The sequence below is a fragment of the Triticum urartu genome, chromosome 4 (genome assembly GCF_003073215.2).
Source record: "Triticum urartu cultivar G1812 chromosome 4, Tu2.1, whole genome shotgun sequence".
NCBI classification, from domain to species: domain Eukaryota; kingdom Viridiplantae; phylum Streptophyta; class Magnoliopsida; order Poales; family Poaceae; genus Triticum; species Triticum urartu.
Window position 1 is genome coordinate 486,603,242 of NC_053025.1, and position 15,642 is coordinate 486,618,883.

General features: G+C 45.6%; 1 protein-coding gene across 2 annotated transcripts; it reads left to right on the top strand.

The window, feature by feature from the left end:
* The first annotated feature begins 9,905 nt into the window (after positions 1-9,905).
* On the top strand, positions 9,906-11,636 carry LOC125552200 (protein ENDOPLASMIC RETICULUM-ARRESTED PEN3). Of its 2 annotated transcripts, XM_048715684.1 has the most exons (2): positions 9,906-11,037; positions 11,117-11,636. In XM_048715684.1, the coding sequence occupies exons 1-2, from the start codon at positions 10,015-10,017 to the stop codon at positions 11,351-11,353; spliced, it is 1,260 nt and encodes a 419-aa protein (XP_048571641.1). In that variant the 5' UTR covers positions 9,906-10,014; the 3' UTR covers positions 11,354-11,636. The 2 variants fall into 2 exon arrangements, with proteins under 2 accessions (XP_048571641.1, XP_048571640.1); XM_048715683.1 differs by having other exon boundaries at positions 9,907-11,636.
* The last annotated feature ends 4,006 nt before the right edge of the window (positions 11,637-15,642 follow it).

Genomic DNA, 15,642 nt, shown 5'->3' on the forward strand with positions numbered 1-15,642 from the left:
TGAGTCCACTATACCTACCTATATACGGTATCTACCTGCCGTTCCAAGTAAATTTGTATGTGCCAAACTCTAAACCTTCAAATAAATATCCTGTTTTGTATGCTCGAATAGCTCATGTATCAACTAGGGCTGTCTGTATCTTCCATGTTAGGCGGGTTATTCTCAAGAGGAGTGGACTCCGCTCCTCACTCATGAGATAAATGGTTGGTCACTGGGATGCCTAGTCCCATGCTTTATGCAAACTAAATCAATATAATTGCAAACAAAACTCCCCCTGGGACTCTTGTTAGTTGGAGGCACTCGTTGTTTCGAGCAAGCCATGGATTGATGCTTGTTGGTGGAAGGGGGAGTATAAACTTTACCATTCTGTTTGGGAACCACCTATAATGTGTGTAGCAGGAAGATATCGCCATCTCTTAGTTGTTACGTTGACAATGAAAGTATACCGCTCAAAATACAATTTATCTCTATTTCAAAGCCGAGCTCTGGCACCTCTACAAATCCCTGCTTCCCTCTGCGAAGGGCCTATTTATTTACTTTTATGCTGAGTCATCATCCTCTTATTAAAAAGCACCAATCGGAGAGCACCGCTGTCATTTGCATTTATTACTATTAGTTTACATTGAGTATGACTTGACTGGATCTCTTTTACCATGAATTACAATGTCTAGTCAGTCCTTGGTCTTTAAAGGTGCTCTGCATTTATGTTTTGCGGTCTCAGAAAGGGATAGTGAGATACCACCTTGTTATATTAATATTATGATTGTTTTGAGAAAGTGTTGTCATCCGAGATTTATTATTATGGCTCGCTAGTTGATTATGCTATTAATATGAGTAAACTTGAGACCTATGCGTTATTGTGAATATGGTTAGTTATATTCTTTGCTGAAAACTTGAATGTCGGCTTTACATATTTACAACAATAAGAGCAGATAGAGTTTGTAAAAGTTTTTCTTTATCACTTTCAGTTTACCAACTGAATTGCTTGAGGACAAGCAAAGGTTTAAGCTTGGGGGAGTTGATACGTCTCCGTCGTATCTACTTTTCCAAACACTTTTGCCCTTGTTTTGGCCTATAACTTGCATGATTTGAATGGAACTAACCCGGACTGACGATGTTTTCAGCAGAATTACCATGGTGTTATTTATGTGCAGAAACAAACGTTCTCGGAATGACCTGAAACTTCACGCAGCAACTTTTCAGAAAATAAGAAAAATACCTGCAAAAGATGAAGGCCAGGGGCCCGCCACCTCTCCACGAGGGTGGGGGGCGCGCCCCCTACCTCGTGGGCCCCCTGTTGCCTCTCCGACTCCAACTCCAACTCCATATATTGTGTTTCAGGGAGAAAAAAAATCAGAGAGAAGAATTCATCGCGTTTTACGATACGGAGCCGCCGCCAAGCCCTAAAACCTCTCGGGAGGGCTGATCTGGAGTCTGTTCGGGGCTCCGAGAGGAGAATCCGTCGCCATCGTCATCATCAACCATCCTCCATCACCAATTCATGATGCTCACCGCCGTGCGTGAGTAATTCCATCGTAGGCTTGCTGGACGGTGATGGGTTGGATGGGATCTATCATGTAATCGAGTTAGTTTTGTTAGGGTTTGATCCCTAGTGTCCACTATGTTCTGAGATTGATGTTTCTATGACTTTGCTATGCTTAATGCTTGTCACTAGGGCCCGAGTGCCATGATTTCAGATCTAAACCTATTATGTTTTCATCAATATATGAGTGTTCTTGATCCTATCTTGCAAGTCTATAGTCACCTATTATGTGTTATGATCCGTTCATCCCGAAGTGACAATAATCGGGATACTTACCAGTGATGACCGTAGTTTGAGGAGCTCATGTATTCACTACGTGTTAATGCTTTGGTCCGGTTCTCTATTAAAAGGAGGCCTTAATATCCCTTAGTTTCCATAAGGACCCCGCTGCCATGGGAGGGTAGGACAAAAGATGTCATGCAAGTTCTTTTCCATAAGCATGTATGACTATATTTGGAATACATGCCTATATTACATTGACGAACTGGAGCTAGTTCTGTGTCACCCTAGGTTATGACTGTTACATGATGAACCGCATCCAACATAATTCTCCATCACCGATCCATTGCCTACGAGCTTTTCATATATTGTTCTTCGCTTATTTACTTTTCCGTTGCTATTGCTATCATCACTACAAAATACCAAAAACATTACTTTTACTATTGTTACCTTTTGCTACCGTTACCACTACTATCATATTACTTTGCTACTAAACACTTTGCTGCAGATATTAAGTTTCCAGGTGTGGTTGAATTGACAACTCAGCTGCTAATACTTGAGAATATTCTTTGGCTTCCCTTGTGTCGAATCAATAAATTTGGGTTGAATACTCTACCCTCGAAAACTGTTGCGATCCCCTATACTTGTGGGTTATCAGTCCTCGCGATCCGTAGGTCACTTTTGGGTGTCCTGCTCTGCTACCCAGGTCCTGTTGATGGTCGTGTGCACAACCTCGAGCTGTTTTGTTCTTGCCTTTACGGCGAGGTGGGGTGGTCTGGTGTTCGGCTTGAGTTGCCGCTTTACCCGGACCAAGTTGTGGTCGACCTGACACTCTGTGCGATAATGGCACGGGCTCGAGCGCCCTGTCGTCGCCCTGGGGTAGCAATCTACTCTTCGGGTAGCTTTTGGCTGGGCCATTAAGGCCGTATTCTTCGGCGGCTAGGACTTCGGTCCATCTATCGTTGAGCAGATCTTGGTCAGTTTGAAGTTGCTGCTGCTTCTTTTTCAGGCTCCTTGCAGTGGCTATTAGTTGGCGCTTGAAGCGCTCCTGCTCAAGAGGTTCCTCAGGCACGATGAAATCCTCGGTGCCGAGGCTCACCTCATCCTCAGAGAGCGGAAGGTAATTGTCGTCCTCCGAATCTTCGTACATGGCCTGTTTACCAGGGCTAACCTGCCCATCTTCCCGTTCATCTTGGTCATTAGCTGTATCAACGAGGTCTTCGTTGTCTTCGACATCGTCGTCCATATCGTCAATGTTCTCGGGGTCGTAATCAAGTGTATCGATCGAATCCTGGACTGTAACACCCTCGATGCGACTATATCTCCCACGTGTCGAGGCACGACTTACAGGCATAATCACATTGAAGGCATATGTCGCAAGTTAGGCAATCTTCACAACATCCCATGTAATATAAATCATAAGGGGGAGATAACATAGTTGGCTTACACTCGCCACGTCAATCAAGTACATAAATAACATTACATCATCCAAACACTCATGGCCCGACTACGGCGCCAAAATAAAAGATAACCCAACATGCGACACGGTCCCAATCACCCCCAACTGGGCACCACTACTGATCATCGGGAAAAGAAACATAGTAACGTTGAGAGTCTTCGTCGAACTCCCACTTGAGCTCATACGCGTCTCCTGGAGCGGAATCATCAGGCCCTGCATCTGGTGTAATAGTAATCTGTGAGCCACAGGGACTCAGCAATCTCGCACCCTCGCGATCAAGACTATTTAAGCTTATAGGTAAGGCAAGGTAAAAATATGTGGAGCTGCAGCAAGCGACTAGCATATATGGTGGCTAACTTATTCGCAAAAGAGAGCGAGAAGAGGGGGCAAAGCACGAGCGAGAAACTAGAGGACAACCTGCGCAAATATTACCCCACACCATGTCCACTCCCCGGACTCCGCCGAGAAGAGGTCATCACGGTAACACACTCAGTTGATTCATTTTAATTAAGTTAAGGTTCAAGTTATCTACAACCGGACATTAACAAATTCCCATCTGCCCATAACCGCGGGCACGGCTTTCGAAAGTTCAATCCCTGCAGGGGAGTCCCAACTTAGCCCATGACAAGCTCTCACGGTCAACGAAGGAATAGACCTCCTCCCAAGACGTTCCGATCAGACTCGGTATCTCGGTTACTCAAGACACTTCGACAGGTTAAAACAAGACCAGCAACACCGCCCGAATGTGCCGACAAATCCCGATAGGAGCTGCACATATCTCGTTCTCAGGGCACACTCAGATGAGACATCCTACGAGTAAAACCAACCCTCAAGTTGCCCCGAGGTGGCCCCGCAGTCTACTCGGTCGGACCAACACTCAGAGGAGCACTGGCCTGGGGGGTGGGGTTAAAATAAGATGACCCTCGGGCTCCGGAAACCCAAGGGAAAAAGAGGCTAGGTGGCAAATGGTAAGACCAATGTTGGGCATTGCTGGAAAAGCTTTAATCAAGGCGAAATATCAAGGGGTTCCCATTATAACCCAACTGCGCAAGGAATGCAAAATCCGGGAACATAACACCGATATGACGGAAACTAGGGCGGCAAGAGTGGAACAAAACACTAGGCGAGAGGCCGAGCCTTCCACCCTTTACCAAGTATATAGATGCATTAAGATATCAAGATAATATAATGATATCCCAACAAGTAAATAAAGGTTCCAACAAGGAACGGCCTTCAATCTTCACCTGCAACTAGCAACGCTATAAGAGGGGCTGAGCAAAGCGGTAACATAGCCAATCAACGGTTTGCTAGGACATGGTGGGTTAGAGGTTTGACATGGCAATTTGGGAGGCTTGAAAGCAAGTGGTAGGCATCGTAGCAATGGCATAGCAAAAGAGCGAGCAAACTAGCATAGCAAAGATAGTAGTGATTTCGAGGGTATGATCATCTTGCCTGCACAGTTGTCAGAGTTGACTGGATCCTCGAAAGCAAACTCAACGGGCTCCTCGTTAGCAAACTCGTCTCCCAGCTCTACCCAAACAAGACAAACAAGCAACAAGGATACAATCAACCACGTGCAAGACCAAGCAATATGATGCAATGATGATATGTTATGCGGAATGCGATGCGGGATGCAAAATGCAAGATATGACAGGAAATGCAAGAACTTGGCCTCAACTTGGAAATCCAAGTGTGCCACTGGAAAGATGAGATTAAATCGCTTGAAAACGATATAAAGAACGCCGGAATCGAAGTTACGGTTTGGAAATGGCAAGCGATTCAAAAATGACACCGGTCTGCGATTTACAGCAAGTAGACATCTAAATGCAATGAGATGAACATGCTACAGCACCCAAACAAGACAACAAAATACATGGAAGGGATGCACACAAGATGCTTAACAAAAGTCTAGCACTGAGCTACAGCCAATTCCTCCATTAACAGGTTCAAACAAGCATGGCAAAAATGCATATGGCAAACAGATCTCAGACTTAGTGAAATTAACACTTGTCTGGAATTTCAGATCAGGTAGCACTCTTTGGAGCCACAAAACTACATGTTACAGGACCTGAACATGGCAAAGTAAAGCATGGCATGGAGCTACTCAAAGATATTAACAAAAGTCCCTTAGTGACCTTGAGCCAAAAGGGATCAGAAAATACAATTGCAAGCATGTGAACATAGCAAAAACATAATCAGTTTTCAGACTTAGTGAAAAACTGACACATGCTGAAATATAACTCAAGTAGGCATGTTTACGAGCTCGATGCACTCACTACGGTGCAAGTCATGGCAAGACAAGCATACACCCATCAAGAAGGCACAAAATTCAATCTAGACATGGCAAGAACAATAGCATAGCATGCATGGATCAACTACAACATCACCGGCAAAATTGCAAACAAGTTGACAATCTGCCCAGATTCACAAAGTAGCAAAAGTAGAGCTCGATTGACTCAAGCTAGGGTGTTCCATAATTACAAACAAAGACATGGATGGATAGAGCACTACAATATTAACAAAACATCCTTACTGATCATCCTCAAAAAAGGCACGGATCACTAGGAAACAACATGAACATATGACAACACGAGATAAACAGATCAAGGACTTGTGGATTTGCTAAGTGCCTGAAAATAGAATTAGCAAGTACACCACTTTGCAAGCTTGCACAAGTCACCACACACATCACAAAAATACATGGGTTGCACCTCTGGAAAGATGACAAAACCCTTAACAAAACATATGTAGAGCATCAGGGCATATCATGCACACATTAATCATGGCAAAAATGACAAAAACCTAAATGGAGTAGCAGATCTGACAATTAACTCAAGTAGCCCTCTTCTAACAGCATTTTGGGCATCAAGATGAACTCAACTGAAAATGATGCAATGAAATGAAATGATGTACTCTCTGAGATGAACATTTTGATATGCTATATGCATGAATCGGAGCTATGGATGCAAAGTTACGGAGCCGTGAACATGAGCACTTGGACTGAAAAATATCAGGGACTTAGAAAAAAAACAACCCTCAGATCTAGGGTTTGACCGGCGTGCGAACCGAGGTGGCGGCGGGCATTGTAGCTCCGGCGAGCTCGTTGGTGGCCGAGCCGGGGTGGCGGCCGGGCGGCGGAGAGGGCGGCGCGGCCGGGGTGGCGGAGAGGGCGGCGCGGCCGGGGTGGCGGAGAGGGCGGCGCGGCCGGGGTGGCGGCGTCGGCGGATGCGGCGGCCGGGCGAGGCGGCGGCGGCAGCTGGGCGAGGCGGCGGCGCGGGGCGCGGCGCGAGGCGGCGGGCGGCTACGGGCCACGGGGGGCCGGCCCCGGGCCGAGCGGGCTTCGGCGGGAGGAGGTGGCGGCGCGCCATGTGGCGCTCTGCCAGTGGCCGCGGGTGGCGGCGCGGCGTGTCCGGCGGCGGACGGACACGTCCGGTGCGGAGAGAGATGATTTTTAGGGTTTCGGGGAGGGGGATCCGAGATTTTCGAGGAGGACCTATTTATAGGCATAGAGGGAGCTAGGAGAGTCCAAATGAGGTGCGATTTTCGGCCACGCGATCGTAATCGAACGCTCTAGAACATGGAGCAGAGTTAGGTGGGTTTTGGGCCAAATTGGAGGGGTGTTGGGCTACAACACACACAAGGCCTTTTCGGTCCCTCGGTTAACCGTTGGAGTATCAAACGAAGTCCAAATGATACGAAACTTGACAGGCGGTGTACCGGTAGTAAACCAAGGCCGCTTGGCAAGTCTCGGTCCAATCCGGAAATTTTTAATCCCCACACACGAAAGAAAGCTAGAAATGACCACCGGAGGAGAACGAAGCGTCAGAATGCAAAACGGACAACGGAGAAAATGCTCGAATGCATGAGACGAACACATATGCAAATGCAATGCACATGATGACATGATATGAGATGCATGACAACGATAACAACACACGGAGACAAAGACCCGAACCCGAGGAAATAAAATAACTTAACGCCGGAAACGGCAAGAGTTGGAGTACAAATTGGGAAAGTTACATTCGGGGTGTTACATGGACTGTGGCTATGAAGTGGGTGGTGGGTGGGAAGCAAAATTCTCCGCTGCCAGCCCCTGGTTCAAGCCGGATATAGTTCGGTTGTGAGTCCTTCGCCAAAGACAGGTTCTTTAAGGAATTTAGCACATCGCCCAAGGGCGAGTGCTGGAAGATGTCTGCGACGCTGAATTCGAAGATCGATAAACGATCAAGTTCGGCGTCCGTGGGCTCACGTGGTTCGGAACTTTCGTTCGGAGACGAGTCCGGAGTTCCGGTGACAAAGACGTCATGAGGGGTTAAGTCTGTGTGCGGCTCCAACGCCGTGGAATCTGTGGCCTCCAAGGTGGGGTTGATCCTCCCGTCCTTGGGTGGCACAGCTTGCTCCGGATCTATGACTAGAGCGGTTACAGGAGCAATCTCCTGGATGCAGCCTGATGACAGATTTAGGTCATGATCATCGGGGCGACCGGAAGCGGCTACCGCGGCCTCAAATCCGGCGAAGATCAAGTATCCACGGGTGTCCGTAACGTAGTTCAAGCTCCCAAATCTGACTTGATGGTCGGGGGCGTAGCTTTCGATCTGCTCCAGATGGCCAAGCGAATTGGCCCGCAGTGCGAAGCCGCCGAACGCGAAGATATGTCCGGGGAGGAAAGCTTCTCCTTGGACAATGTCAATATGGACGATTGAAGGGGCCATCAAACTTTTTAGCGACATCACAATGGAACTCTCAATGAAAGCACCAATGTCGGTGTCAAAATCGACGGATCTTGGGTAGGGGGTCCCGAACTGTGTGTCTAAGGTCGATGGTAACAGGAGACAAGGGACACGATGTTTACCCAGGTTCGGGCCCTCTCTATGGAGGTAATACCCTACGTCCTGCTTGATTGATATTGATGAATATGAGTATTACAAGAGTTGATCTACCTCGAGATCGTAATGGCTAAACCCTAGAGGTCTAGCTTGTATGGCTATGATGATGAGTGTCCTATCCGGACTAAGTCCTTCGGTTTATATAGACACCGGGAGGATCTAGGGTTACACAAGGTCGGTTACAAAGAAGGGAATCTACATATCCGGTTGCCAAGCTTGCCTTCCACGCCAAGGAGAGTCCCATCCGGACACGGGTGCAGTCTTCGGTCTTCGTATCTTCACAGCCCATCAGTCCGGTCCATGGCTAACAGGCTGGACGCCCGAGGACCCCTTAGTCCAGGACTCCCTCACAGATTGCTGGGACTTGGCTCGTAGTGAAGCAAGTTAGCAAGGAGTATCAAACATTAGACAAGACCATGTCAGCTTATCTTGCTAAGGTGTGAAAGGAAACTCACCAGACTTGAGGTCAAGTACATTCCAAGAAAGGACAACTTCCTTGTCAACAATCTTGCTTGCCTAAAGTCCTCGTGAGCTCTAGGGCCAATCTACGTCTTTGTAGGAAAGTTCTTGAAGGTGTTTATAACATGTGACGATGACATATACAAAGAAGTGGTGGTCACAAAGACCACCAACTTGGGACAACGCTAGGATAGATGCTCCAGAAGGAGCCGTAGAAATGCCTGTGTCATCACTTGAATACAAATGTTTGTGGATCGACACTATTTGTATGCACCATCGAGTGGTTCCATAAGAGGATGCACTGTCCTAGCAAATTTTTGGTATGCAAGATGTACCTTGGTTGATGGTGTTGTTTATCACAAAGACGCTCACGAGTGCTCATGAATGATATAAGCGAATGGTTTGGTGTCAAAAATTGCCATTCCATATTGGCTACTAATTGATTGATTATGAAGTTGTCACACCCATCTCACATAAGTTACCAATATTTGACAAATCTTGGTATTGGCAATATTTGGCAATGCAAACATTTGGCTAGCCAAATGTTGGTAGTAAACTAATCATGCTCGACGTGTTTCTAATGGAAATATATCGTCCCATAGAAATCCAAGGAGGGATGTGCATAGCCGACACTTATCTTAGAGGACACCCACCATAAGAATAAGGAAAGAATATATTAGCTTATCAAACCTCAAAAGAATGAACAAGGATTTCATAGATTTCTCAGAGTGCATGGAAAAATTGAAGACACGTGGAGCTTGAACAACTTTCTGAAGGCCTTGTTGAGCATTTATGGGAGTTCTATGGTGGCTAAACTTCTTCATGTTTAAGTTTGACACATTTTGATTGCTATGGTCGAATGTGAATTTCAAAGTTGTGGATTTGAAATGATGTTGAATTATGTGTGGTTGAAATGTAATTATTTTTATTATTGTGATGATAAAATAGAGATGTATGCCTATGAGTCTCCTCAGAAAAGTTACTTCTTTCGTATCATCATGAGAGATTCCTGTACTAAGCATAGCTTAGATGATTATGTCCTTGTAGTGGAACTAATCTATCCAGATTTAAGTTTCAAACTTAGCACGGATGCTCGTATTTTCTAATTTATTTTACATTCTTCGGCGCTAACCTTTTAGTGATATGATGTTTTTCGTTAATGTGAGATGTCTGTGAAAACTTTGTTAATTTTAAAATTCATTGGCTCAGCTCTTAAAGATGTTTGTAGAGATGGAAAGTACTCACTCCGTTTCGGAACGGAGGGAGTAGTACGTGTGTATCATCTTTGTTTTTACTGTGTTATAAAAAAAACCCTTCTTATCGAGTACCAGAATGGAAAAGTCGTCTACTCGTCGGGCAGCACAACAGCCCGAGCAAGAGAGGTGGGTTTCTGCGAGACAGACGAGAGTGCATCCAGAAAGAAGAGAGAGTGGTGAGCGCCAGCATCGATGGAGACCAGCGCCGCCGGCGCCGGCCGGCCAGGCGGAGGAGGCAAGAGCGGCACGGCGAAGCAGCTAAACGTGGGGGGCAAACTCTTCGCCCTGGAGGCAAGCTCCCTCTCCCTCTCCCTGTCCCTCGATCCATCCCCAACCCCAACTTTCGTGGACCGCGACCCCGCGCTCCTCTCCGGGATCCTCTCCGCCATCCGCGCCCCCTCCTCCCCGCCGGCCTTCTCCGCCCGGGTCCTCCTCGACGAGGCCCTCTTCTACGGCCTCCACGCCCAGCTCCTCGCCGCGCTCTCCCCTCCGCCCCTCCTCGGCTTCTCCGCGTCCCTCGCGTCCACCCTGTCCCCCGCCTCCGAGCCCTTCCCCACCGCCCTCGCCGCGCACCACGACGGCTCCCTCTGCCTCGCCCACGGCGCCGGCCAGCTCACCTACTACACCCCGGCGCTGGACCGTCTCACCACCTTCCGCACCCACCTCCACCGCGCCACCTCCATCAGGCTGCTGCCCTCCAGCCTCGCCGTTGTCGGGTCCAGCTCCTCCCCGGGGCTCCATGTGTACGACCTCCTCGAAGGCTGGCACGTCGCCTCCGTCGAATGGTCAGACCCGACCGACCTACGCGTCCTCAAAGCGAAGGTCATCGCCATCGCCGCCCGTCCTCCCGCTGATGCCGCTGACACAAATTCACCGATCCTCGCTACATTCGAGTGCCCACACCGGGAGAACTGCATCCTGGCGATTGACCCTGTAACTCTGAAGCCCATACAGGAGATTGGCCGGCAAAGTGGGAGTGCGGCTAAGTCGTCTTCGCCGGATCGACTAGTGCACCTGCAGGAGCTTGGGCTGGTGTTTGCTTCATCTGTGAGCTCGGGCGCATTTGGCTATTCTGGGTACATGAGGCTGTGGGACATTCGATCTGGGAATGTGGTCTGGGAGACAAGCGAGCCAGGGGGATCCGGAAGAAGCAGCAGGTTTGGAGATCCATTTTCAGATGCAGATGTGGACGTGAAGCAGCTGATGCTCTACAAGGTATGCTCAAAATCAGGAGATATTGGGGTTGCAGACCTGAGGCGCCTCGATAACGACCCTTGGGTGTACATGTCATCAGGACCAAAGGGGAGTGGAGGGGGTCATGGCAGTGTCCTGCATTGCTACAAGTCCCAGGTGTTTGTCAGCCGGAAGGATGGATTGGAGGTTTGGTCCAGACTGGAAGAACAACGAGATGACACATGCAACTTGTCGGAGCAACCGGGAGCAAAGGAGACACTTGACAGAAAAGGAATTAATGAAAATAGTTTCAGAAGCAGCTATGTGGATACGGAAGAGGATTCTAAGCGTGGAATGATAGAGATGATGGAAGGCGGCGGAGACCGCTTATTTGTGACCAGAGAAGACACGCCAGTTGTGGAAGTGTGGGAGAGTTCCCGCCTAGCAGGTGCTATCTCTCTGGCATAGCAGTTTTTCCCTTGTATACAGGATGGCATTCATGCTCTCTTTTTTCAGTTCAAACATAAATTCAGCTCTGAAAATATGGCTCTTCTTGTGTTCCACTCTTCCAAAATTTGATGTGGTAACATTACATTTCTTGCCTCTACAGATGTATTCAATGTGAGCAAAATGTCTTAGACTGAAGTAACCTTCTCTGGCATAAGCATATTTTTCTAATCCCTTAGCCTTAGCACTAAGAGCTTGGTTTTTTTACAATATCATTATCCAATAAGTCCCTAGCACCCTAAATATAGTGCAATGTTGTTATTCAGCTCACTCTATGATTATCCTGCCAGGGCATCATCAGTTGAGAACAACTTATATATCTTTAAACGGTAGAAGGACTTCATACTGCTGATAGCAAGATTATCTCTTCATCTCTCTTATAGAGTTCGTAGATAATGACTTACAACACAAAAATGCCAAACGGAGACCGAGCTCCATGGAGGCCTTTATTTAAAAACTTCAAAATTCAAAATTTTCAGCTTCAAAAAATTCTGAAAATAAATACGCATGTCTAGATACATAATGTACATGTGTGCAAATTTTCAGGTCGAAATACATTAAAATGTGAGCTACACAAAAAAGACAAATCTGAGGCTTTCTAACATTTGTACTGTTCATTTTTAAAGTCCATGATTTTGTTTTTTTTGTGCAGCTCACAATTCAAGGCATTTCATCCTGAATTTTTTCACACATACACTTTACATCTTCGCATACATGTGTATTTTTTCCTCGATTTTTTTGAAACCAAAATTTATGAATTTTGAATTTTTCAAAATAAAGGGCTCCATGGAGCTCGGTCTCCAAAATGCCCTACTCCTTACAACATTATAAATTGTGCAAAATTTATAAGTTCATAACTCAGAAACTTGATATCAGATTTCAAATATTACTGATTTGCATTTGCTCTTCCAATATACTTCCTCCTATTCAAAATGTAAGTTTTTTAGGACATTGACACTGCTTCGAGATGGTACTTTGACCATCAATATCCATGAAAATGTGTTACTTCACATAAAAAAATATAAATTCTAAAAGTATATTTTATGATAAATCTTGTACGTAATATAATTTGATGTTTTGGATACTAGTAAATCTCATTTCATAGATAAACTTGGAAATGGTGATCTGATCTGACGACCCCGATCTGATCTGATCGGACTCGAGCTGATCTTCGATCGGTAGCACGTCCACTTCACTGGTCGTATTATGAAAGAAGTGATTTACCTTTCCAGTGCAAACCTACAAAACTGGGCTCCTTTGATTCAAAGGAATTATTTAGGATTTTTGGAGGATTGAAATCCTTAGGAATTTTTCCTATGTCGGCCCTTTGATTCATAGGATTGGATCCCATAGGAATTTATCCTATGGAATCTTTTGTACTACATTTCATAGGAAATCTAAGGGCCTCTTTGATTCGCGGGATTGCAAAAACACAGGAATAGGAAAAACGTAGGATTGAAATGACATGCCCATTGGATTCCTATAGGATTTGAGTTTGTTTGATTGTATCACAGGAAAAATAAAGGATTTCTTCCAAGAGGTTGGAGTGGATGCTACAATTCCTATGAAATGTAGTTCAAATGAATCCATAGGAAAAAATCCTATGGGATTCAATCCTGCGAATCAAACGATCAACGCAGGAAAAATTCCGAAGGATTCTTATCCTTCAAAAATCCTGTGAAAATCCTTTGAATCAAAGAGGCCCTAACATCCACTCCAACCTCTTTTTACAATTCCTTTGTTTTTCATGTGGCATCAAACACTCTTTGCTAATCCTATAGGATTCAAGTTGACATGCCACTGCAATCCTATACTTTTCCTATTCCTACATTTTCAAAATCCTGTGAATCAAAGAGGCCCTAATCCTATATATAAGCTTGGGATGCGAATATGCGATGAAGGCTAATGGTGCAAAACTGCAAATTGTAACCAATTATGCTCCACCTTATATATAGTCAAACGATCTATATTATCATTGTATAGCACATGCCCTCCTGTATCTGGTTGGTGAGAATCGTGGTTATTAGTTAGGGAGATCTCTTAGTTAGGCAATGAAAATCGAAAACGTTACTGGCAAACAAATTTCCCATAGAACTCCCATTGAACTGTTATCTTTTATGTTTTCTATATAGCCAATTGTAGCATTAGGGAGTTTTTTTCACGGCACTCTTAGAAGTTAGTTACAGAATAGGCACATTAAAGATCATTTGGAAATACAGCGATGGGGAAACTGGGGATATTCATTGGAACAAAAATGTACTACTAAGTAAACATTTGCTATTGGTATATTTGTCACAAGCTGGTTTCAAACTCTGGGATATTTTCATGCCTCTGGTCTAGGACAATGTCATTATCTAAGAATGTGCCTTCTTCAGGGCTTACCCTACCAGTAGTAATTATTGTGAAAGGAAAACATCAACTAACCATCATAATAAGTGTCTTCCCTTCCTTCTTAAATCGATAACTCAGCTTTATCAAACTTAATAGTGTGAGCTGTGACCTTTGCTTTTGTTGCCAGAGTAGGCTCTTTACTAGTGTAAATTCGACTGTTGGTCAAGCATGCTCGATCATCTACATAATCTTTTGAATTTCATGTTGAATTGCTGAAATTCAAGTATGGGCAATAATTTATGGTTTTTGTCAGGATGCTTATTTTTGGAATGTTGTATGGTACAAATGAATGAAACTGGGGCTGGTCATTGTGTAACATCACTACTGAAGTACACTGAACCCACAAGGCAGCTTTCGTTCATATTTAATGCTGTATTTAATATATTAAACCTGGCACCCAAACAGTACTTGCAACAGCATATGTATACAGCAAGTACATTTCTTGTGGAACATCGGCACAGTTTATTTGGCAGAGTGGCTGTGTCAAGAAAATTTGTCATAGCGCTTAGAATGATACAAATAAATAGATAGCCACAAGCTTGTATGCACATGGTAGCTTATTAGTTTTTCGTTATTTTTAGACCAGTTTGAGCATATGATTGTCCTTGGCAAATACTGAATGGTCGTCATGGCATTTTTGGTTTTTATCCACATAAAAAGCTAGGCAGGGTATGCTAATCTTTGCTTCAGTGCTGGACCTTGTTGTTCAACTCCCAATTTTGTATACTTGCCTGGTGCACATAGCCCATTATATTAGCTGGAAACTCTTCTGAGTTTCGATGTACGACCTGAGCAGTTTTAATGTAGTGTTCGTCATGGCATTTATGGAGTTGAAATGTAGTGTTCTGAATTATCAACTAAGTTTGTGTGGTCGGTGTAATATATCACCGAATCATAAATTACCTTCTTTTTTTGTGAGAAGAATCATAAATTACCTGATGGTATGTATGCATATGCATTGTCGTGGGCCTGCCTGTTGAGCCTACTTAATTCCGTCATGTACTTTGATCTTTATCATCTTGGTGGATGCCTTGGAGCTGGAGTTGAACAATTGTCCATTTAGTAAGTCCCTGTGAACTGTAAGATGATAAACAAGATTCTTGGATTCTTTGGTTTGCCTGCTAACTTTTGTGTCGATTCGGTCCTGGAACCACACTCGATTGGTCTCCTTGGACTGTTGCATGCATGTGCTGAAGTGTTCTTTCCTTTTGTTTAACACACAAAAAATCCCATTTAGTAGTACCAGGAATATGTTAACGGCACTACGTAGCCCCACCACCAGGACACCGTGATGGCGCCGAATCTCGAGAGCTCCGGTCTGTCTGACTGACTGTCTTTGTGCCCAGCATCATTCGTTTCTTGTGTTAGACGCAGGTTTGAGGTGTTCGCATTGCTTTGCAGGCTGCAACGTCTTGGATTCCATTCACTCGAGTACGCTGAACCTGGAAGCAGATGATTATGCAGCCCTGGACGCGGCCTCCCATCTGTTTTGGCCGCGTTTGACGCCTCAGGAACACACACATGGAGCCGCCATTATGCCCACAAGCGGCGTGGTGACCGGCAGTAACGTCCATCTTATCTCCCCGGCCTAAAAATCCGGCTGGTTGTGCCGTTCGTGCAGAGCTTCGTTCGGCGGTGAAGGGGGACACGGAGCCGCGGCGGAGCAGAGGGATCTGCACCGCGCTGCACGTTTCGCCGTTTGTTCCGGAGCGAGGCAGGAGGAACAGGCCGTATCTTGTCCCGTCCCCT